Source organism: Apodemus sylvaticus, chromosome 13 (assembly GCF_947179515.1).
Source record: "Apodemus sylvaticus chromosome 13, mApoSyl1.1, whole genome shotgun sequence".
Taxonomy (NCBI): domain Eukaryota; kingdom Metazoa; phylum Chordata; class Mammalia; order Rodentia; family Muridae; genus Apodemus; species Apodemus sylvaticus.
In genome coordinates, this window is record NC_067484.1 from 93677061 (window position 1) to 93693080 (window position 16020).

Below are 16020 nucleotides of genomic sequence, written 5' to 3' on the forward strand. Positions count from 1 at the left end.
TTTTTGTTATCCATTTAAAGAAAAGAAGAACAGGCGAATAAAACTCACTTGACAAGTTATTAACAGATGTACCTAAAACCAAGCAAGATATGGGGAGGAAGCATGAGAGAAGGGGCAGGAACAAGAACGGCAAAATAAATCCTCTAAGCTTAATCAATTCCTACTCTAAGAATGGTTTATCAACATAGGTATTGTTAGTAAATATTATGACATTTAAGAAAAAACAAAACAAAAACAAAAAAGGGCTAAACAGGCGGCTCAATGGGTCAAAGCACTGACAACTCTCGCAGAGGCTCTAGGTGGAGATCCAGCACCTACATGGTGGCTCACAGCCATTTATTTATAACTCCAGTTCAAGGGCTTCTGGCTCTGGTTACTGGGAATACACAGTGTACATACATACACACAGGCTCACACACAAATATAAAATAACGTGGATCTTTCCCACCATTTAGTGTTTAGAGACACAATGTAATGACTAACTGTAATGGGCTAAAGCAAAACTGGGAGCTCTTAATGCTTTTGATGATGCAGGAAAGGAATGTAGACACAGTGTCTGCAGCCATTGTGGGGGTGTGCCGTAGTGTGAAATTCAGCCTTGTAGGATTTATGGAGTCACACTATCAAAACAAAAATATATGTGCTCAAAATTACCTTAATCTATCTTCGTTACTTCTTGCAGATTCCATAAAAGGCTGTTTTTTGTGATCTTCTTTGAGACAGTGGTAGAGCTCATTTCCAAGAGGGCTCGTAGGACCTTGGGGTTCCTTCAATAATAAAGTATGCTTAAAGTTGATAAATGCTACAATGCAAATAAGTCCCAAAAAGTATATGAAGTAAAAGGAACCAGAATGAAGAGCTATATAATCAGACAGAGAATGAAGTTGTATAATATTGCGAATGAATAAATATCACTGCACTGCAGACTTTAAAGTGACTAATTTTAGTATTTAAATTTTATCACAATAAAAATATGAAGAGAAGAAAGTACTAGTATTTTGATACTTTATATAACTTACTACTGCAGAGAAATAGTTCAATACCAAAATACGTTAAAATGAAGGGTAGAAAACTCAAGTGAATGTAAAAGGAAATTTTAGAGGAAATTCTCAAGATTGCATACAAGTCAACTGGGAATCATTAAAACACAAGTTCAATAGATCTGAAATTCTGTGCCTATAATACATTCAAGAATGATAAAGATGCTGTTGACCGTGAATTGGAATGTAAGAAAAGTCCTTTGATAGCTCCGCCTTTAATACATTTCATATCTGAACTTGTTAGATCTATGGCTAGTAAGGAACTAGAGACTATTAAACACAAAATGTAATGAAAAATGAACTCAAGTTTTAGAAACTCAACAGTGAGAGTTTTCCAAGAGAAAAGCAAAGGAGGACTACTTTAAATTTGTCACTTGTTTTAGTAGTGTTAGTGGTCAAACTCAGGGCCTGTATACATTATGCAAATGCTTGGCCACTGAGCCAATTTAAATCCTGAGTCCTGAAGCAGTATCAAAACAGAACTTAAGCTAGCGTTTGTGAAACCTTGGGTTCCAATGCTCAGCACTACACACAGATGGAACCCTCTGATTCGGAGCTCCAGACCCAGCTTAGTGACTAAGCAGCACATGCTCCTCTTGCAGAGCGGGCTGGTATGTGATTCTCAGCACTCATATCAGGCAATTACAACTGCTTCTAACCTCAGCTTCAGGGAGGTCTCAGGACTTCTAGCCCTCATGGGTTTCTGACTAGTACACATACAAACCAACAGGTAGACATACATATAAATAAAAGAAAAACAAAAAACCAGAACAAAAGCCCAAACACCAAGAACTTAAGATAGGGAATTTCAAATGTTCTATGTTATAAGATTAAGGGGAAAGAAGAAGGAAAGTATTACCATAATTAAAACAATTGTACAGTCAGATTTTTACCCAACTTTTAAGGATTATGCTTAGCTGAATTGATAGGTTCTTAAAATTCAGGTCATTTTTCAAATTAAATGAAAATGTAATGGCTGCCAGAAAAAAATAAGTTCTGAATTCAACCTAAAGGATATTTTCTTACAACAAATATGGGGAGGAAGCATGAGAGGAGGGGCTGAAAGAGCTGGCAAAGTAAATTCTCTATGCTTCAATCAATCCATATCCTAAGGATGTGTTGCTCTGCCTGCATTGAAAGGATCTAATAGTTTTATTCTAGGCCTTTATCCAAGGATGATGAATAAAGGATTTTCCTGCTCATTCTCATGAAAAGAGATCTGTGCCTTGTCAGCACATCCCACCTGGGTCCTAATGGCTCCTGCTTAATTCTCTAAGAACAGATCCAAGTGGATATATGCATTGTTAACAATTCATAGAAGCATCGAACTTCTGTAAGTGATTACTTACAGATTCTTCTTGACCATTAAATCCAAGTGTCTCAGCAACAACAGTATCTAAATTAAAAGGTGATTTATCAGTTGGGTAACTGCTTGTTCCACATATTTCTAAAGTAAAAAGAAAAAACACATTAATTTTAGAGTAGATATCAAAAAAATCACATAGAAGAACCAATGCATAAAAATCACAAAGATTAGGGAAAAAAATCAAGGTACCATTTTTAAGATGACAGCAGACAAATTTCAAACTGTTAAAAGGTCTATAATGGTTTCTTATAGATAGCAATGGGTTAAGATAATTTAACATCCATATTGTCAAACTTTTTCATTCATCTAAGTTTTCTACTTTTCCTTAGTACACTAAGTGGGAGCTTGTGCAGTATGTCCTTCCTCTCCACAGTCCTCGTCCTCTTCCTTTGTGCTCCTCTTTCTGTCACAGGAGCATGGTAGGAGTAGACTCAGAGCAGGCTGGGACAGATGAGTGTTAAACAGTGATACCGACAGCAGACTTCTTGTTAACTTTGAAGGGACTGTATAACTAAGCAGTGAAAATTAGGAGGATTTTTTTTTAAAGGAAGATAATACACATGTACACGCCAACAAGAAAAGCCCAGCGGAGTAGATAAAGATATAATAAAACATAAGCAGAAAGGTCAGGGATAGTAGCAGAGCCAGTTGTCTCATATGTGCAAAGGTCTGGTTTCAAACTCTAGCATGGGGTGAGAGGGCGCAACAAACAAATCTGTGCATATGATTTCTGCTTTCTCTGCTTGTAGTTTTTAATGATAGTTTCAAATAATCTTTTCTATTAGCTTCAGAGTGTCTGGCTTTATATGGAGGTCCAGTTGTACCTTTCAAGTTTCGAATCATGCTACTAGTTTAATACCTAATGATCTCCATGAAACTAAAATCAATGGAGTCTAAGAGGCTGTGGTCTTTTCTGACCCATCAGCTCTGTGCCGTACAGTGGCTCCCTCCCTCCTTCTCTCTTCTACTGGCCATTAGTCTTCCTTTCTTACTGGAAGCTCATTTTCTGGCTACTTAATTCCTCTTCCTTTTAATAATCTCTAAATCACAACAGAAACAGCTGTAATACTATCAGTGTGCACATGTATGTCTCTGTGTGTATGGGGGGATACAGGGGGCTTAGGGGACAAAATGTCTTTCCTTTTTTTATATAAAGTAAAATAACAGAGTACACAAACAGATATACAGTGTTTCTACAGTACTTACACATGGGGACAACACTAGGGCAGAATATGTGTAAAATGGTTTCTAGAAAGAGATAATAAATATCTCTGAAAAAGAAGATAATAAAAAAATCACTGCTTAACACAATGACAGAACTAAGCAGGCCTTGGGACGTGAACTTGTCTCTTCCATCTACACTGACTTGCTTGGTAACCTCATGGTTTTAGATAGTATGTTAACAACCTCCACATGTATCTCAGTACACGGACCTTTTCCTCTAAAGATGAACTCATATACATGCTTCCACCACAAATCTTTAATAATCTTTATCTGAACATGTTTTGAATTTCAAACCATATTTTCAAAGCCAAACTCCTTAATTTTAAGCTTCTCCTAGTCTCCTCCATCTGTCAAGAAGCAATTCTATTATTCCTATTGCCCAAATCACTTCTCCCTCCCCCCACTGTGTTCTGCCATGAACACAGAAAACCAACTGACACTAGACTTTTCCTAGGACGAGGCTCCTGGACACCACCCACTCCTTTAGCCTCTGCTCAAGTGTCACTTTAGTAAGACTTTGTGCTGCCCTTGCCATCTTGCTTTGTCTTTAGAATACTTGACTCTGCCTGACAAGAATTTGTTTTCTTTCTCCCATTATCAAACTGAAAGTTCCAAAAGGGCGAATACTTTCTTTGATCAGTGCCTGACATAGCAGGCCCTTAAATATTTATTGAATGAAAGAGGAAAAAAAAAATCACAAAAAAGTCTTTCTTACTTAAATCACCAACACTTTACATTAGATATTAACATAAATTAATATTGGCATTAAGATTACTTTCTCATATTAAACATATCTGTACAATACTGGATAATTCTGACTGTTGGTCATTTTTGTTTACTAATAACCACAATCTTACACTTATAAACACAGTATCTTACTTACCAGACAGTGGTGAGTGATTTTGATCACAAGTGTCAGCTACTAAAATTTCATGTTCCTCAGAGTTAACTGGTATAGGAGCTGAACCCTTAGAAATGTTTCTTAATTCTAAGTGGGGGGAAAAAAGGAGGATACACAGAAAATAACGATAAAAGATGCTATCAAGATTTATTCTGGTAATGCACAAAAACCATTATTTTATAGATATAATTTGCCTAATTCTTTAGTTCCACCAAGAAACAAAGCTATAGGCTAGGACAGTGGGAGAGAGGGGACTGGAACAGCTTAGTTTCTACGACCTGAGTTACCTTGGTAGTGACAGTTCAGTCACTTTTCTCATCTGGGACAAAGCACTAAGTTTACTAAAAATGTTATTGGCTCATGTTTCTCTAAAATCTGCCCAGAACAGAAACTAAAATGTGCTTTACTGGAAATCTCTACTGCTTAAATGCTTAGTTCAAAGACAACCAAAGGATAAGGTAAGGGAACAGAATTATACTTTAATTATAACATGAAAATTAAAAAGTTCTAGATACTTTTAAGATAAGTAAATATGGTAAAGGGATTTGTACTAGTTAAGTCACTAAATAATTTGAATTATTTTTTAAATATTTTACTTTCTAAGTAAAAAAAGAATAAAATTAAAACTAAGTTTTAAAGTCATATGCTTGTTTTTTACAATTAGGAAATAAGCCTTTGGGGTTTTTTGTTTTTTTTTTTAAAGATTTATTTATTTTATGTATATGAGTACACTATAGCTGTCTTCAGACACACCAGAAGAGGGCATCATATATCATTACAGATGGTTATGAGCCACCATGTGATTGCTGGGAAATGAACTCAGGACCTCTGGAAGAGCAGTCAGTGCTTTTAACCACTTAGCCATCTCCCCAGCTGTGGAAATAAGCCTTTATGGATACAAATAATTACCAATAGAAGCACTGTAGTTGTTTTCTAGACATTCATATGGATGAATTTAATCATGATATAACTTATACACACAGCTATCTATTTGTACCTTAAAGACCAATGAATGTTCATTTAAGAGCTTATATTTTAATTTAGCTCTTATTAGATAAAGGATTTAAAAACATTTCTGCTCTTCTCCACTAGATGGTGATAAAAACACACAAAATGAAGGAAACAGCCAGCCAACCTTACATTTTTTTTTTTTTTTGGATTTGGTTTTGGTTTTTTTTTTTTTTTTTTCTAAGACAGGGTTTCTCTGTGTTGCCCTGGCTGTCCTGGAACTCACTCTGTAGACCAGGCTGGCCTCGAACTCAGAAATCCGCCTGCCTCTGCCTCCCAGAGTGCTGTGATTACAGGCCTGCGCCACCAACGCCCGGCTCCTTACATTTTCAAATAAAGATGTAATTAGTTTTTATCTTTAAAGAATTACTTATTATTATGTGTAAGTACACTGTAGCTATCTTCAAACACATCAGAAGAGGGTGCCAGATTTCATAAGGATGGTTGTGAACCACCACGTGGTTGTTGGAATTTGAACTCAGGACCTTTAGAAGAGCAGTCAGTGCTCTTAACGGCTGAGCTGTTAAGAGATGTCTCCAGTGCCTGTTCTCACTCTCAAAAGACAAAAGAACCAGGAACATTTTTCAACTTCCAAATCAAAACAGATTAACAACAACAACAAAAGCATACACATACACACACACACAGTGTTTTGTTTCTGCCAACTAACTACTCCTGGCCCAAGGCCTTCCTTTAGTGTGGTTGATAAATTTGGAGCCACCCACTCCAGCAGAACATGGGTTTCCCTCTGCCAGCAGGAATCAACTGCAAACAGCTTCTTAATTAGGGTGAGACTTTGTGTCCACTTCAGTGCTGGGAGTCTGTCTGGTTTAAACCTGTGCAGGTTTTGAGCCTATTGTTACAGTCTGTGAGTTCTTACATTGTCAATCCTGTTGTGTCTAAAAGAAGCTGTTTCCTGGTGTCATCTACTACCCGACTCTTACAATATTTCCGCCTCCTCTTTTGCTCATATGCCTAAGCCTCCACCGGGCTGGTTTGATAAAGACATCCCAGTAAGGCTGAGTGCTTCAAAGTCTTACACTCTCTTTGTGCTGTTCAGTTGTACATCTCTTTGTTAACTACCATCTATTACAAAAAGCTTTCTCTGATGAGACTGAACAATGCTCTCTGTTCTAGGGTATAGCAATATTTCATGAAGAGTCATTTTACTGCTATGTTCCTTTAGCAGAATAATAGTAGTAGGTTTTCCCCTAGGCCTATGACCTATCTGGATTTAGGTTCTTAGCCATGTTAACAGCATCAGGTAGGGGTTCTAGCTCATGAGGTAGGCCTAAATCCATAAAAAAGTGGATGGCTGCTCCAGTAACACTTGTGCCACTGTTATAGCACAGTGTTATTTTGTCTGTTGTACTTCAGAGGATTCTAGACAGGCTAAATTAATTATTTCTCTTCTCTGTTAGTATGCAAAACCTTCCAAAACCATAACGATAGTCAGTAGGGGTGAAGTTTCTAGTTGGGCACCATCTCAATTTCTTTATTTTCAGCGGCATAAGTTTGTGTCCTAAGCAATTGGGCCTTACCATCAGATTATGGAGAATAACCAACAGCCTTGTAAATATGTAAATAGCCCATGATGTTTGTGAAGTGGCAGTCTATTTTTTTTTTTTTTTTTGGTTGTTAGTATGTCTGTGATTATAATACTACATGCTATAGTTACAGGGTCAAAATCGCTTCAGCATTGGAAAGTCCAGAGTCCCTTATTTTTTTTTCTTTTCTATATTCTATGTTTACATTTCAAATGATTTTCCCTTTCCCGGTTCGCCCCTCCCCATAAGTTCCCTAAGCCCTCTTCCCTCTGCCCATTCTCCTATCAAGCCCCTCCTAATTCTCTGTACTGGTGCTCCCCTACAATGCTGGAACAAGCCTTTTCAGGATCTGGGACCTCTCTTTCCTTCTTCTTGGGAGTCATTTGATATGTGAATTGTGTCTTGGGTATTCAGAGTTTCTGAATTAATATCGGCTTATCATTGACTGAATTCCGTGAGTGTTCTTTTGTGACTGGGTTACCTCACTTAGGATGATATTTTCCAGATCCAACCATTTGCCTAAGAATTTCATGAATTCATTGTTACTAATTGCTAAGTAGTATTCCATTGTGTAAATATACCACATTTTCTGTATTCATTCCTCCATTGAGGGATATCTGGGTTCTTTCCAACTTCTGGCTATTATAAATAGGGCTGCTATGAACATAGTGGAGCATGTGTCCTTATTGCATGCTGGGGAATCCTCTGGATATATGCCCAGGAGTGGTATGGCAGGGTCCTTTGGAAGTGTTATGCCCAGTTTTCAGAGGAACAGCCATACTGATTTCCAGAGTGCTTGTACCAACTTGCATTCCCACCAGCAGTGGAGGAGTGTTCTTCTTCACATCCTCACCAATACCCACTGTCTCCTGAGTTTTTAATCTTATCCATTCTGACTGGTGTGAGGTGAAATCTCAGGGTTGTTTTGATTTGCATTTCCCTAATGACTAGTGATGTTGAACATTTCTTAAGGTGCTTCTCAGCCATTCTAAGTTCTTCATGTGAAAATTCTTTGTTTAGCTCTGTACCCCATTTTTAATAGGTTTATTTGGCTCTCTGTTGTCTAGCTTCTTGAGTTCTTTGTATATATTGGATATTAGCCCTCTGTCAGATGTAGGGTTGGTGAAGATCTTTTCCCAATTTGTTGGTTGCCATTTTGTCTGCTTGACAGTGTCCTTTGCCTTACAGAAACTTTGTAGTTTTATGAGGTCCCATTTGTCAATTCTTGATCTTAGAGCGTAAGCTATTAGTGTTCTATTCAGGAATTTTCCCCTGTGCCAATGTCCTCAAGGGTCTTCCCCAGTTTCTTTTCTATTAGTTTCAGTGTGTCTGGTGTTATGTGGAGGTACTTGATCCACTTGGAGTTGAGCTTAGTACAAGGAAATAAGAATTGATCAATTCATATTCTTATGCAGGCTGACCTCCAGTTGAGCCAGCACCATTTGTTGAAGAGGCTATCTTTTTTCCACTGGATGTTTTCAGCTCCGTTGTTGAAGATCAAGTGACCATAGGTGTGTGGGTTCATTTCTGGGTCTTCAATTCTATTCCATTGATCAACCTGCCTGTCACTGTACCAATACCATGCAGTTTTTAAACACTATTGCTCTGTAGTACTGCCTGAGGTGGTATACTGATTCCCCTGGAAGTTCTTTTACTGTTGAGAATAGTTTTAGCTATCCTGGGGTTTTTTGTTATTCCAGATGAATTTGAGAATTGCTCTTTCTAACTCTATGAAGAACTGAGTTGGGATTTTGATGGAGATTGCATTGAATCTGTAGATTAAGTGGTAGTCTTTTATTTTAAATATATATGGGTATTTTGCCTGTATGTATGTCTGTGTACTACGTATGTCCCTCATGTCTATGGAAACCAGGAAAGGGCACTAGATTTTATGGAACTGGAGTTAAAGATGGTTGTGGATGTCATGTGTGTATTGGGAATTGAACCTGGGTTCTCTGAAAGAGCAGCAGTGCTCTTAATTGCTAAGCCATCGCTCCACCTGCATAGATCTACTTACTTTTTAAGACCTAGTTTAGCAAACCTCCTGTTTCAAATATTTTGGGTTAAGAATTGCCTTTGTCATTTATTTTAAATGAGCAACAAAAGAAATAATCACCTTATCATGCCACATAAGCTACAAGTTTTTGAAGCATTTTGAGGCAAAACAGCAAACTGGAATGGAATTAGAAATAGGTTCTACAAGCCAGGCATAGTGGAGCATGCCTTTAATCCCAGCACTCAGGAGGCACAGGAAGGTAGATCTGAGTTCAAGACCAGCCTTGTTTACAGAGCACATTCCAGAACAACCTGGGCTCTACAGAGAATCCTTGAGAAAAACAAAAGCAAAAATAAAACAAAAGGGATACACTAAGCTGGGCATAATAGCATAATGGCATTTAATTCCTATGGCAGAGGTAGGTAGATTTCTATGGGTTCAAAGCTAGGCTGATCTACATAGTGAGTTCTAGGATAGCCAAGGTTACAGAGAGACTCTGTCTCAAAAATAAAAGAAATATATTACATAAAGTATATACTTTAAAAAGTCTATGCAGAGGACTGGATAGACAGCTTACCAAGTAGGAACAAGCATTCTTTGCTTTTACAGAGCTCCTGGGTTACACTGCCAGCACTCACATTTACCCGGCAGGCAGCTCACAACCTCCTACAATTCTAGTTCCAGAGAATTAAACACTATTCTGACCTCTGTGGGTTCCAAACATACACTCAGTTACATACATATAAAATTATGCACACATATTCAGATTAACTATTGTTCATGTCTGTATATAATGTAAGCAAAAAATACCTTATTGTTCATTTTATGAATGGAAGTTAAATTCACAGTGATATTCTTAGTTATCTGAACAATGTACACCAAATAGGCTACATAAAAACAGTAAGTGAATACTTTATAAAACCCAACTCTGACCCTTACCACTTGCACACACAGAGCGCTCCAATTTAGTGTGTGTTTGTTCTACGTATCGGACATGGAGATTCTCCTTTCTTCGTAGCCGGTTAATGCCAGAAAAGGAAAAGGATGTTACTGGTGAGTCTGGAATAATGTTTTCCTCACATTCAAGCTCAGCTACTTGATCCTGTTGACCATTCCTAGTGCAAAATGACAGATAGAAAGAAAATGAATTCTGTAATTATTTATTAAAATGTCTACTAAATAATGTGTAACTACAATAGAATATGAATACAAAAATATCAGAGATATTATCCTTTGCATCTAATGCTCTAAACTCAGGGAATAGAGATGCATGCGTAAGTTAGTACAAAGTGGGGAATATTAGAATTCTTGACCCAAACTACTTGAAATGTTTGGAATTTCAAAGCATAAGAGGAATGGGAAATTTAACAGAAGTGTACAAGACTCATTGGAATAGGAAGAAAGGGGGAGCCATCATTCAGACAGTCACTTGTAAAAGGACATGCCAGATTCTGTAATTAGAACTGTAATCCTCACGTGTGGAAAGAAACTGAATGTTGTAGAAGAATCAGCATGACTCAGTAAATGCCACACAGATGATAATGCTGACAGGATAACTGCCAACTTCTCCAGGAATTATCCAAACTGCTGTGTATGACTTTAATTATTACAGTTGTGTGAAATATTATTCATTTTGCAATTGGGAAATAAAGAGACAGAAGTAAAGTAACTTATTTCAATAGTAAGAGAGCTAGGATTGGAATTTATCATAGACCCTGGAGGCTCATTATTAACCCGGTGACATGTTATTCTTAGAATAGGTCCTGAGTCAAAAGACTAACACACAAGGCTTCTGTCCCTGCTTCTGTTAAGTTCTGCTTACCATCTTCTCTCAACACTGCAGTTTACAACAGTCCTACTAAACCTGAAGTGATAGCGATTGAATCTGATTGAAACCCCGACATATCTTTCCACTTCATTAAGAGTACAAGCTTAAAAAAAAAACCCAACAACTGAGTACAAGCCAGAGTTTTCTGACTAGCACACAAGAACACATGTGGTCTCTCCTACATTAATTGTACTCTAGCCACTCTCTTCCCTGAAGTTTCCCAGCATGCCAAGCATATTCCTACTTTAGCTCATTGCTCTAGCTATTCCAAAGGCCGTGCACTTGCCCACACCAACACCTTATGTCCTTTATGCCTTTGCTAAGATTTCATTTATGAGGTAGGAACTAACTATGCAGCTCAAGATGGTCTCACACTCACTATCCTCCTGCCTCAGCTTCTTGAGTGCTGGGATTACAGGCATGTTTCATTGTGCTAGGCTTGTACTAAAATTTTAATATAAAATTGTAACCCCTTCCCATAACTTAGTCTCCTTCCAGTTCCATTCATTTTTATGTATTTTAAAGATGCTGTCTAACAAGGTATGCAACTTGTGATGTTATTGATTACCAATTATAATACAAGATATAAAAGGGCAAGGACCTTTGACTTATAATCACAAAAGCAAGTATGTAAGAGGTACTATACAAGATGCATTGAGTGAATGAATGTGACACATTTCAAGTTTCACTAAAGAAATAAATTTCTGCTAACCTCAGTAACTGTTCTTGACTAACTTGATTCAAGATCAGCGACACCAATCAAAAATTTGGATTGAACTATATAAATGACCTATGCCAAACCATTGTTGACCTTATTTGCTAGTCAATAGTACTATTCTGGCAGCCATTTAATTTTTGATAAGACCAAACTAATTATTTCATTTGAAATTTAATTTGTCATATGACTTCAAATACTACATAAGAATTTTATAAACTATGATCCCCAGAGGTTGGTAGAAGGCTGGCAAGACGATTCAGTAGGTAAAGGTGCACGTAAAGCTGGCAACCTGAGTTTGAACTCCGGAACACATGCAAAGATGATAGGAGAGAAATGACTGGGCAAAGCTGTCCTCTGCCTCCACAGGTATACCATGGCACACATACTCATATACACACACCATGGACACGGGGACACACACACACACACACACACACACACACATGGATGGACGCACACAGACACACGGACGCACACACACACATTTTTTTAAAAATAAAAATTAATCCAAAACAGAAAAATGTTTCCTAACAAACATTTATACTTTCATTTCCTGAATGATGTCAGTATTGTTATCCTATAATTCTATAATGTATGATACGGGACAACCCTGGAATAAATATCTAGTTAATTTTTTCTAAGTTGCAAAAATAACTGTACACACACACACACACACACACACAAACACACACACACACACACACACACACGCGCGCGCGCACGCGCACATATAGATGTGTTTTTCATGTTTTGGTATGTTTATGCTGTGAAATGATTAAATTAAGCCAACTAATAAATTTACTTCATAAACCTCTTATATAAAGTGAAACATTTAAGACCTACATTTCTACCAGACTTTAAGTATACAGTATGTTCTTGTTTTAGTCACCATTCTGGGCAATGTATTAAGCATGTAATTTTTAATAAATTAATAGTACTCTTACTCTATAAAACAGAAGTCATATAAGAAAGTCTTGCAGGTTAATAGAGTGTAACACTTCTGTGACTTAGCCTGAACTAATCACAGCACTGTTTGTTTTCTCATTAGTCATAAAAACTCAACCTGAAACATAAATGAGTCACAAGAAGAAAATTAATTCTTGGCACGGTCTATTTACAAGGGGTTAGAAATTGCACAAGAGAAAAAAAAAATCCCCCAAACAAAAACACAAACCAGTTCCATCTAGCAGTGCATGACTAAGTAAGTAAGTACAAATTTTATCTTCTTTGGTCATAAAAGACAGGCACCAGGTCAAAGCACAGATTCTGTCTTACCCAATTTAACTGTTTAAGACATTAGGCTCCATCCTGATTTTCTGAGAAAAAATGATTGTTTCTGTTTTACTTCCATTGCCGTGTACTTGCCGCCTTCCTTTAGCCTTCCTTCCAATAACATCAGAGGGCTTGCTATTGTTCTATTTGTAGCCTGCCTCTTAAAACTCCATCAGAACTGTGTCATCTGTTTTTTTTTTTTTTTTTTTCAGTTTCTTGTGAGGACCCAGGTTTCTCTTCATAAGGAGTTCACATTAAAGATTTTAAAATTTAGCCTTTTCCTTCTCCACTTTGTTAAAACATAATTTACCCCCACTAAAGTAATGTCATAGCCACCAAACTTATTTCAAAGTTCTCATTTTCAATCAAAGGGGAAGATTTCTTCAAGTACAATGTGATACCTTAATCCTTCAGAATCTGTAAGTTTATCCTATAAATAAATCAAAGGCTATTTTTTTTAAAGTAAGGTTATTAGAACTATGTTCTTAAAGAATGCTTCACTGAGTATCTGGCTATCAGGAAATCTGAAAAGTGACTCCCTTGATACCCTCTCACTGTAAACAATAAACAAAAAAGAAACCCCAACTTAGCATGAGCACAGACTCCAGTCACAGGCCATTATCAGTACTGATTTGCCTCAGGGCTCCAACCGCAGGCAAACTGTGCTCAACATTTTACTAATGGGCTTGATACAAGGCACTGACAGAAGCCACTTAAACCTGTGAAAGGTTTAAGAACAAAAACTAACCTGATATATATCAGTGGAAAAAGCAGCATATGGTAACTACCCCGACCTAGAATTATGAAGCAAACCTAGAAAAATGCAACAGAGTAAGAATAAATGCTAGTGGGCCACCAAGATAGCTTAGCCAGGAAAGGTGCTGTCAGGTGACAACCTGAGTTTGATCCCTGGGATTCACACAGTAGAAAATTATACTATGATTACTACACACATGCATTCTCTCTGTCTCTGTGTCTGTGTCTCCGTCTCTGTCTCTGTCTCTCTCTCTCTCTCTCTCTCTCACACACACACACACACACACACACACACACACACACACACACACACACACGTTTCTTTTCTGTTGTAATAAAGTACCATGACTAAAGCAACATATAAAAGAGTTTTTTTAGGGCTCAGTTTCCTAGAATTAGAGTTCACAACCATTACGATGGTACACGCAGCAGGCAAGCAGGCAGGCAGAAAGCAGAAGCTGAGAGCTGACATTTTGAGACACAACCATGAGGTAAGAGAATGTGAGACTGACCTGCTCCAGCAAGGTTCCCACCTCCAAAAAGGCCAATCTTTCCCAAACAGCTCCTCCAAGTAGAGAGCAAGTACCAAATATATAAGCCTGTGGGAACCATTCTCATTCAAACCACCACACACACAAATGTAGTTTAAAAACCAGGAATAAATGTGTCAGAAGAGAGCAAACGTGTGTTTGGCCATGTATAGGGTGGCACTATGTAATAAGTAAGCTGCGGTTAGTTCAAAACTACAGAGAAAGGGTAAGGTGCAGACAACGAGGTTTTCTGTCCAGTCACGCTGAGTAAGTTGTTTAACCTTCCTGAGCTCCACTTTCCTAATTGGTTGAACAGGTATGTTGTACTTTCTGGTTTTCTTTTTTATGGGAGATCTGTAAACAAGAAAAGATATTACCTAGTTTCTCAAATGTAGGTAAGCATTTAAGAAAAAATGCTACCTCAAAAAGCAGCCATATGAGCTCGGGAGATGGCTCTCTGAGTAAACTTGTTTCCCAAACAGATGTGAGGGCCTGAACTTGGGTCCCTAGAGCCCACATACAGCTGAACACAGTGCATGTGTTTGTCAGGGTTCCTAATACAATACTGGAGGCAGGACAGATAAATCTCTAGGAACTCACAAGCACGCTACCCTAGGATAAGCATCAATGACTAAGAGATCCTGCTTCATTTCAAACAAGATAGATGAGAAGGACAAATACCCAAGGTTGTCTTCTGACATCTACAGTCAAATAACTACAGGTTTCTTCAAAGAACTATTAAGCATATCTCTGAAGTCCTGCATTTATATTTAAAATAACAAATCTGCAAGTAGAGGGCAGAGAAAAGATAAAATATTTGTCTGTCTTTACTTAATATGGACCACACACACATAAGAAACAAAATGAGGAGTTGGTAATTTTTTGCTTTGTATTTAGATCCTATCTGAGCTATTAATTAATGTCCAAGCAAAAAACTTAAAATGCCACTTTGAAGAGTCTCCATGAAGAATAGCTGACAAATAAGGTGAGGCAGGGCAGCTGTTCTGAGGTATATAAAGTATAGTCAAGTAAAAGAAGTGGTCATGTTCCCCATGGCTCCAGAATGCAAAGCTGGAATCAACAGTGTAATTCTAAACAAGCCCAGAAAACACTTCAAAATTCATCTTTCTAAAATATATCCTCTAGGGAAACAGTGAACTTGCACACAGACTATTCAAACAATGGGTGAAGAAAACATACACCAGTTCACTTTCAGAGGCAATAGAATGAATCCTCTGTGCAGATTCCTTCGATCAACTTCCCAATGTAAAGAACCTAAAAATACAGCTTATTTCATTATTTGCTTTCTGTGAATAAGAGATGGATCATCTTTTCTACTGAATATTTCCTACTGTTGTTTCACTTAATAACTATCCTGCCACACAGGAAATCTGTAACATTAAATCTAGGTTAAGTGTGTTAAGAAGAATTAAGTCAATGTTTTCTGAAATGCGGGGGAATTTCAGGTAGTCAAGGCATGACCCTATGGTGTAGGCAGTCAGAGGAAATACTGTTGCCTTTGTAAGATGACACTTGTTATTTTAAAGCTGATAACCAAAAGGAGATTGAGTTGAAGAGAGAAAGTTATGAGAAAGTTGGCTCAAGACATTGCAATTATTTTAAATTTTAGAAAAGTGTGTAAAACTGCCATAGACTATTTCCTTCACTGTTTTGACCAAGCATATCCTAAACAGAACACTCATACTTTGAATTTGCCTATGTAACAGGTCTTTATTGTAGCGTTTGCTATTATTTTAAGCAAGATCAACGACCAACAGGCAAAATCTGTGTATCTGAGAACACTAAAAATAAATTCTATACTAATTAGAATTAA

At 37.5% G+C, this 16020-nt stretch overlaps 1 protein-coding gene across 8 annotated transcripts in view; it reads right to left on the reverse strand.

Annotated features, from left to right (window-relative positions):
* The window catches only part of Rbbp8 (RB binding protein 8, endonuclease), a 72374-nt gene that overhangs the window by 27183 nt on the left and 29171 nt on the right, over positions 1-16020 (reverse strand). For all 8 annotated transcript variants that reach the window (XM_052155417.1, XM_052155422.1, XM_052155420.1 and 5 more), the window contains 4 exons: positions 10022-10197; positions 4514-4618; positions 2390-2487; positions 655-767 (listed from right to left, as the gene is read on the reverse strand). In XM_052155417.1, the coding sequence (XP_052011377.1) occupies positions 655-767; positions 2390-2487; positions 4514-4618; positions 10022-10197 (492 nt within the window). The remainder of the gene's footprint in view (positions 1-654; positions 768-2389; positions 2488-4513; positions 4619-10021; positions 10198-16020) is intronic.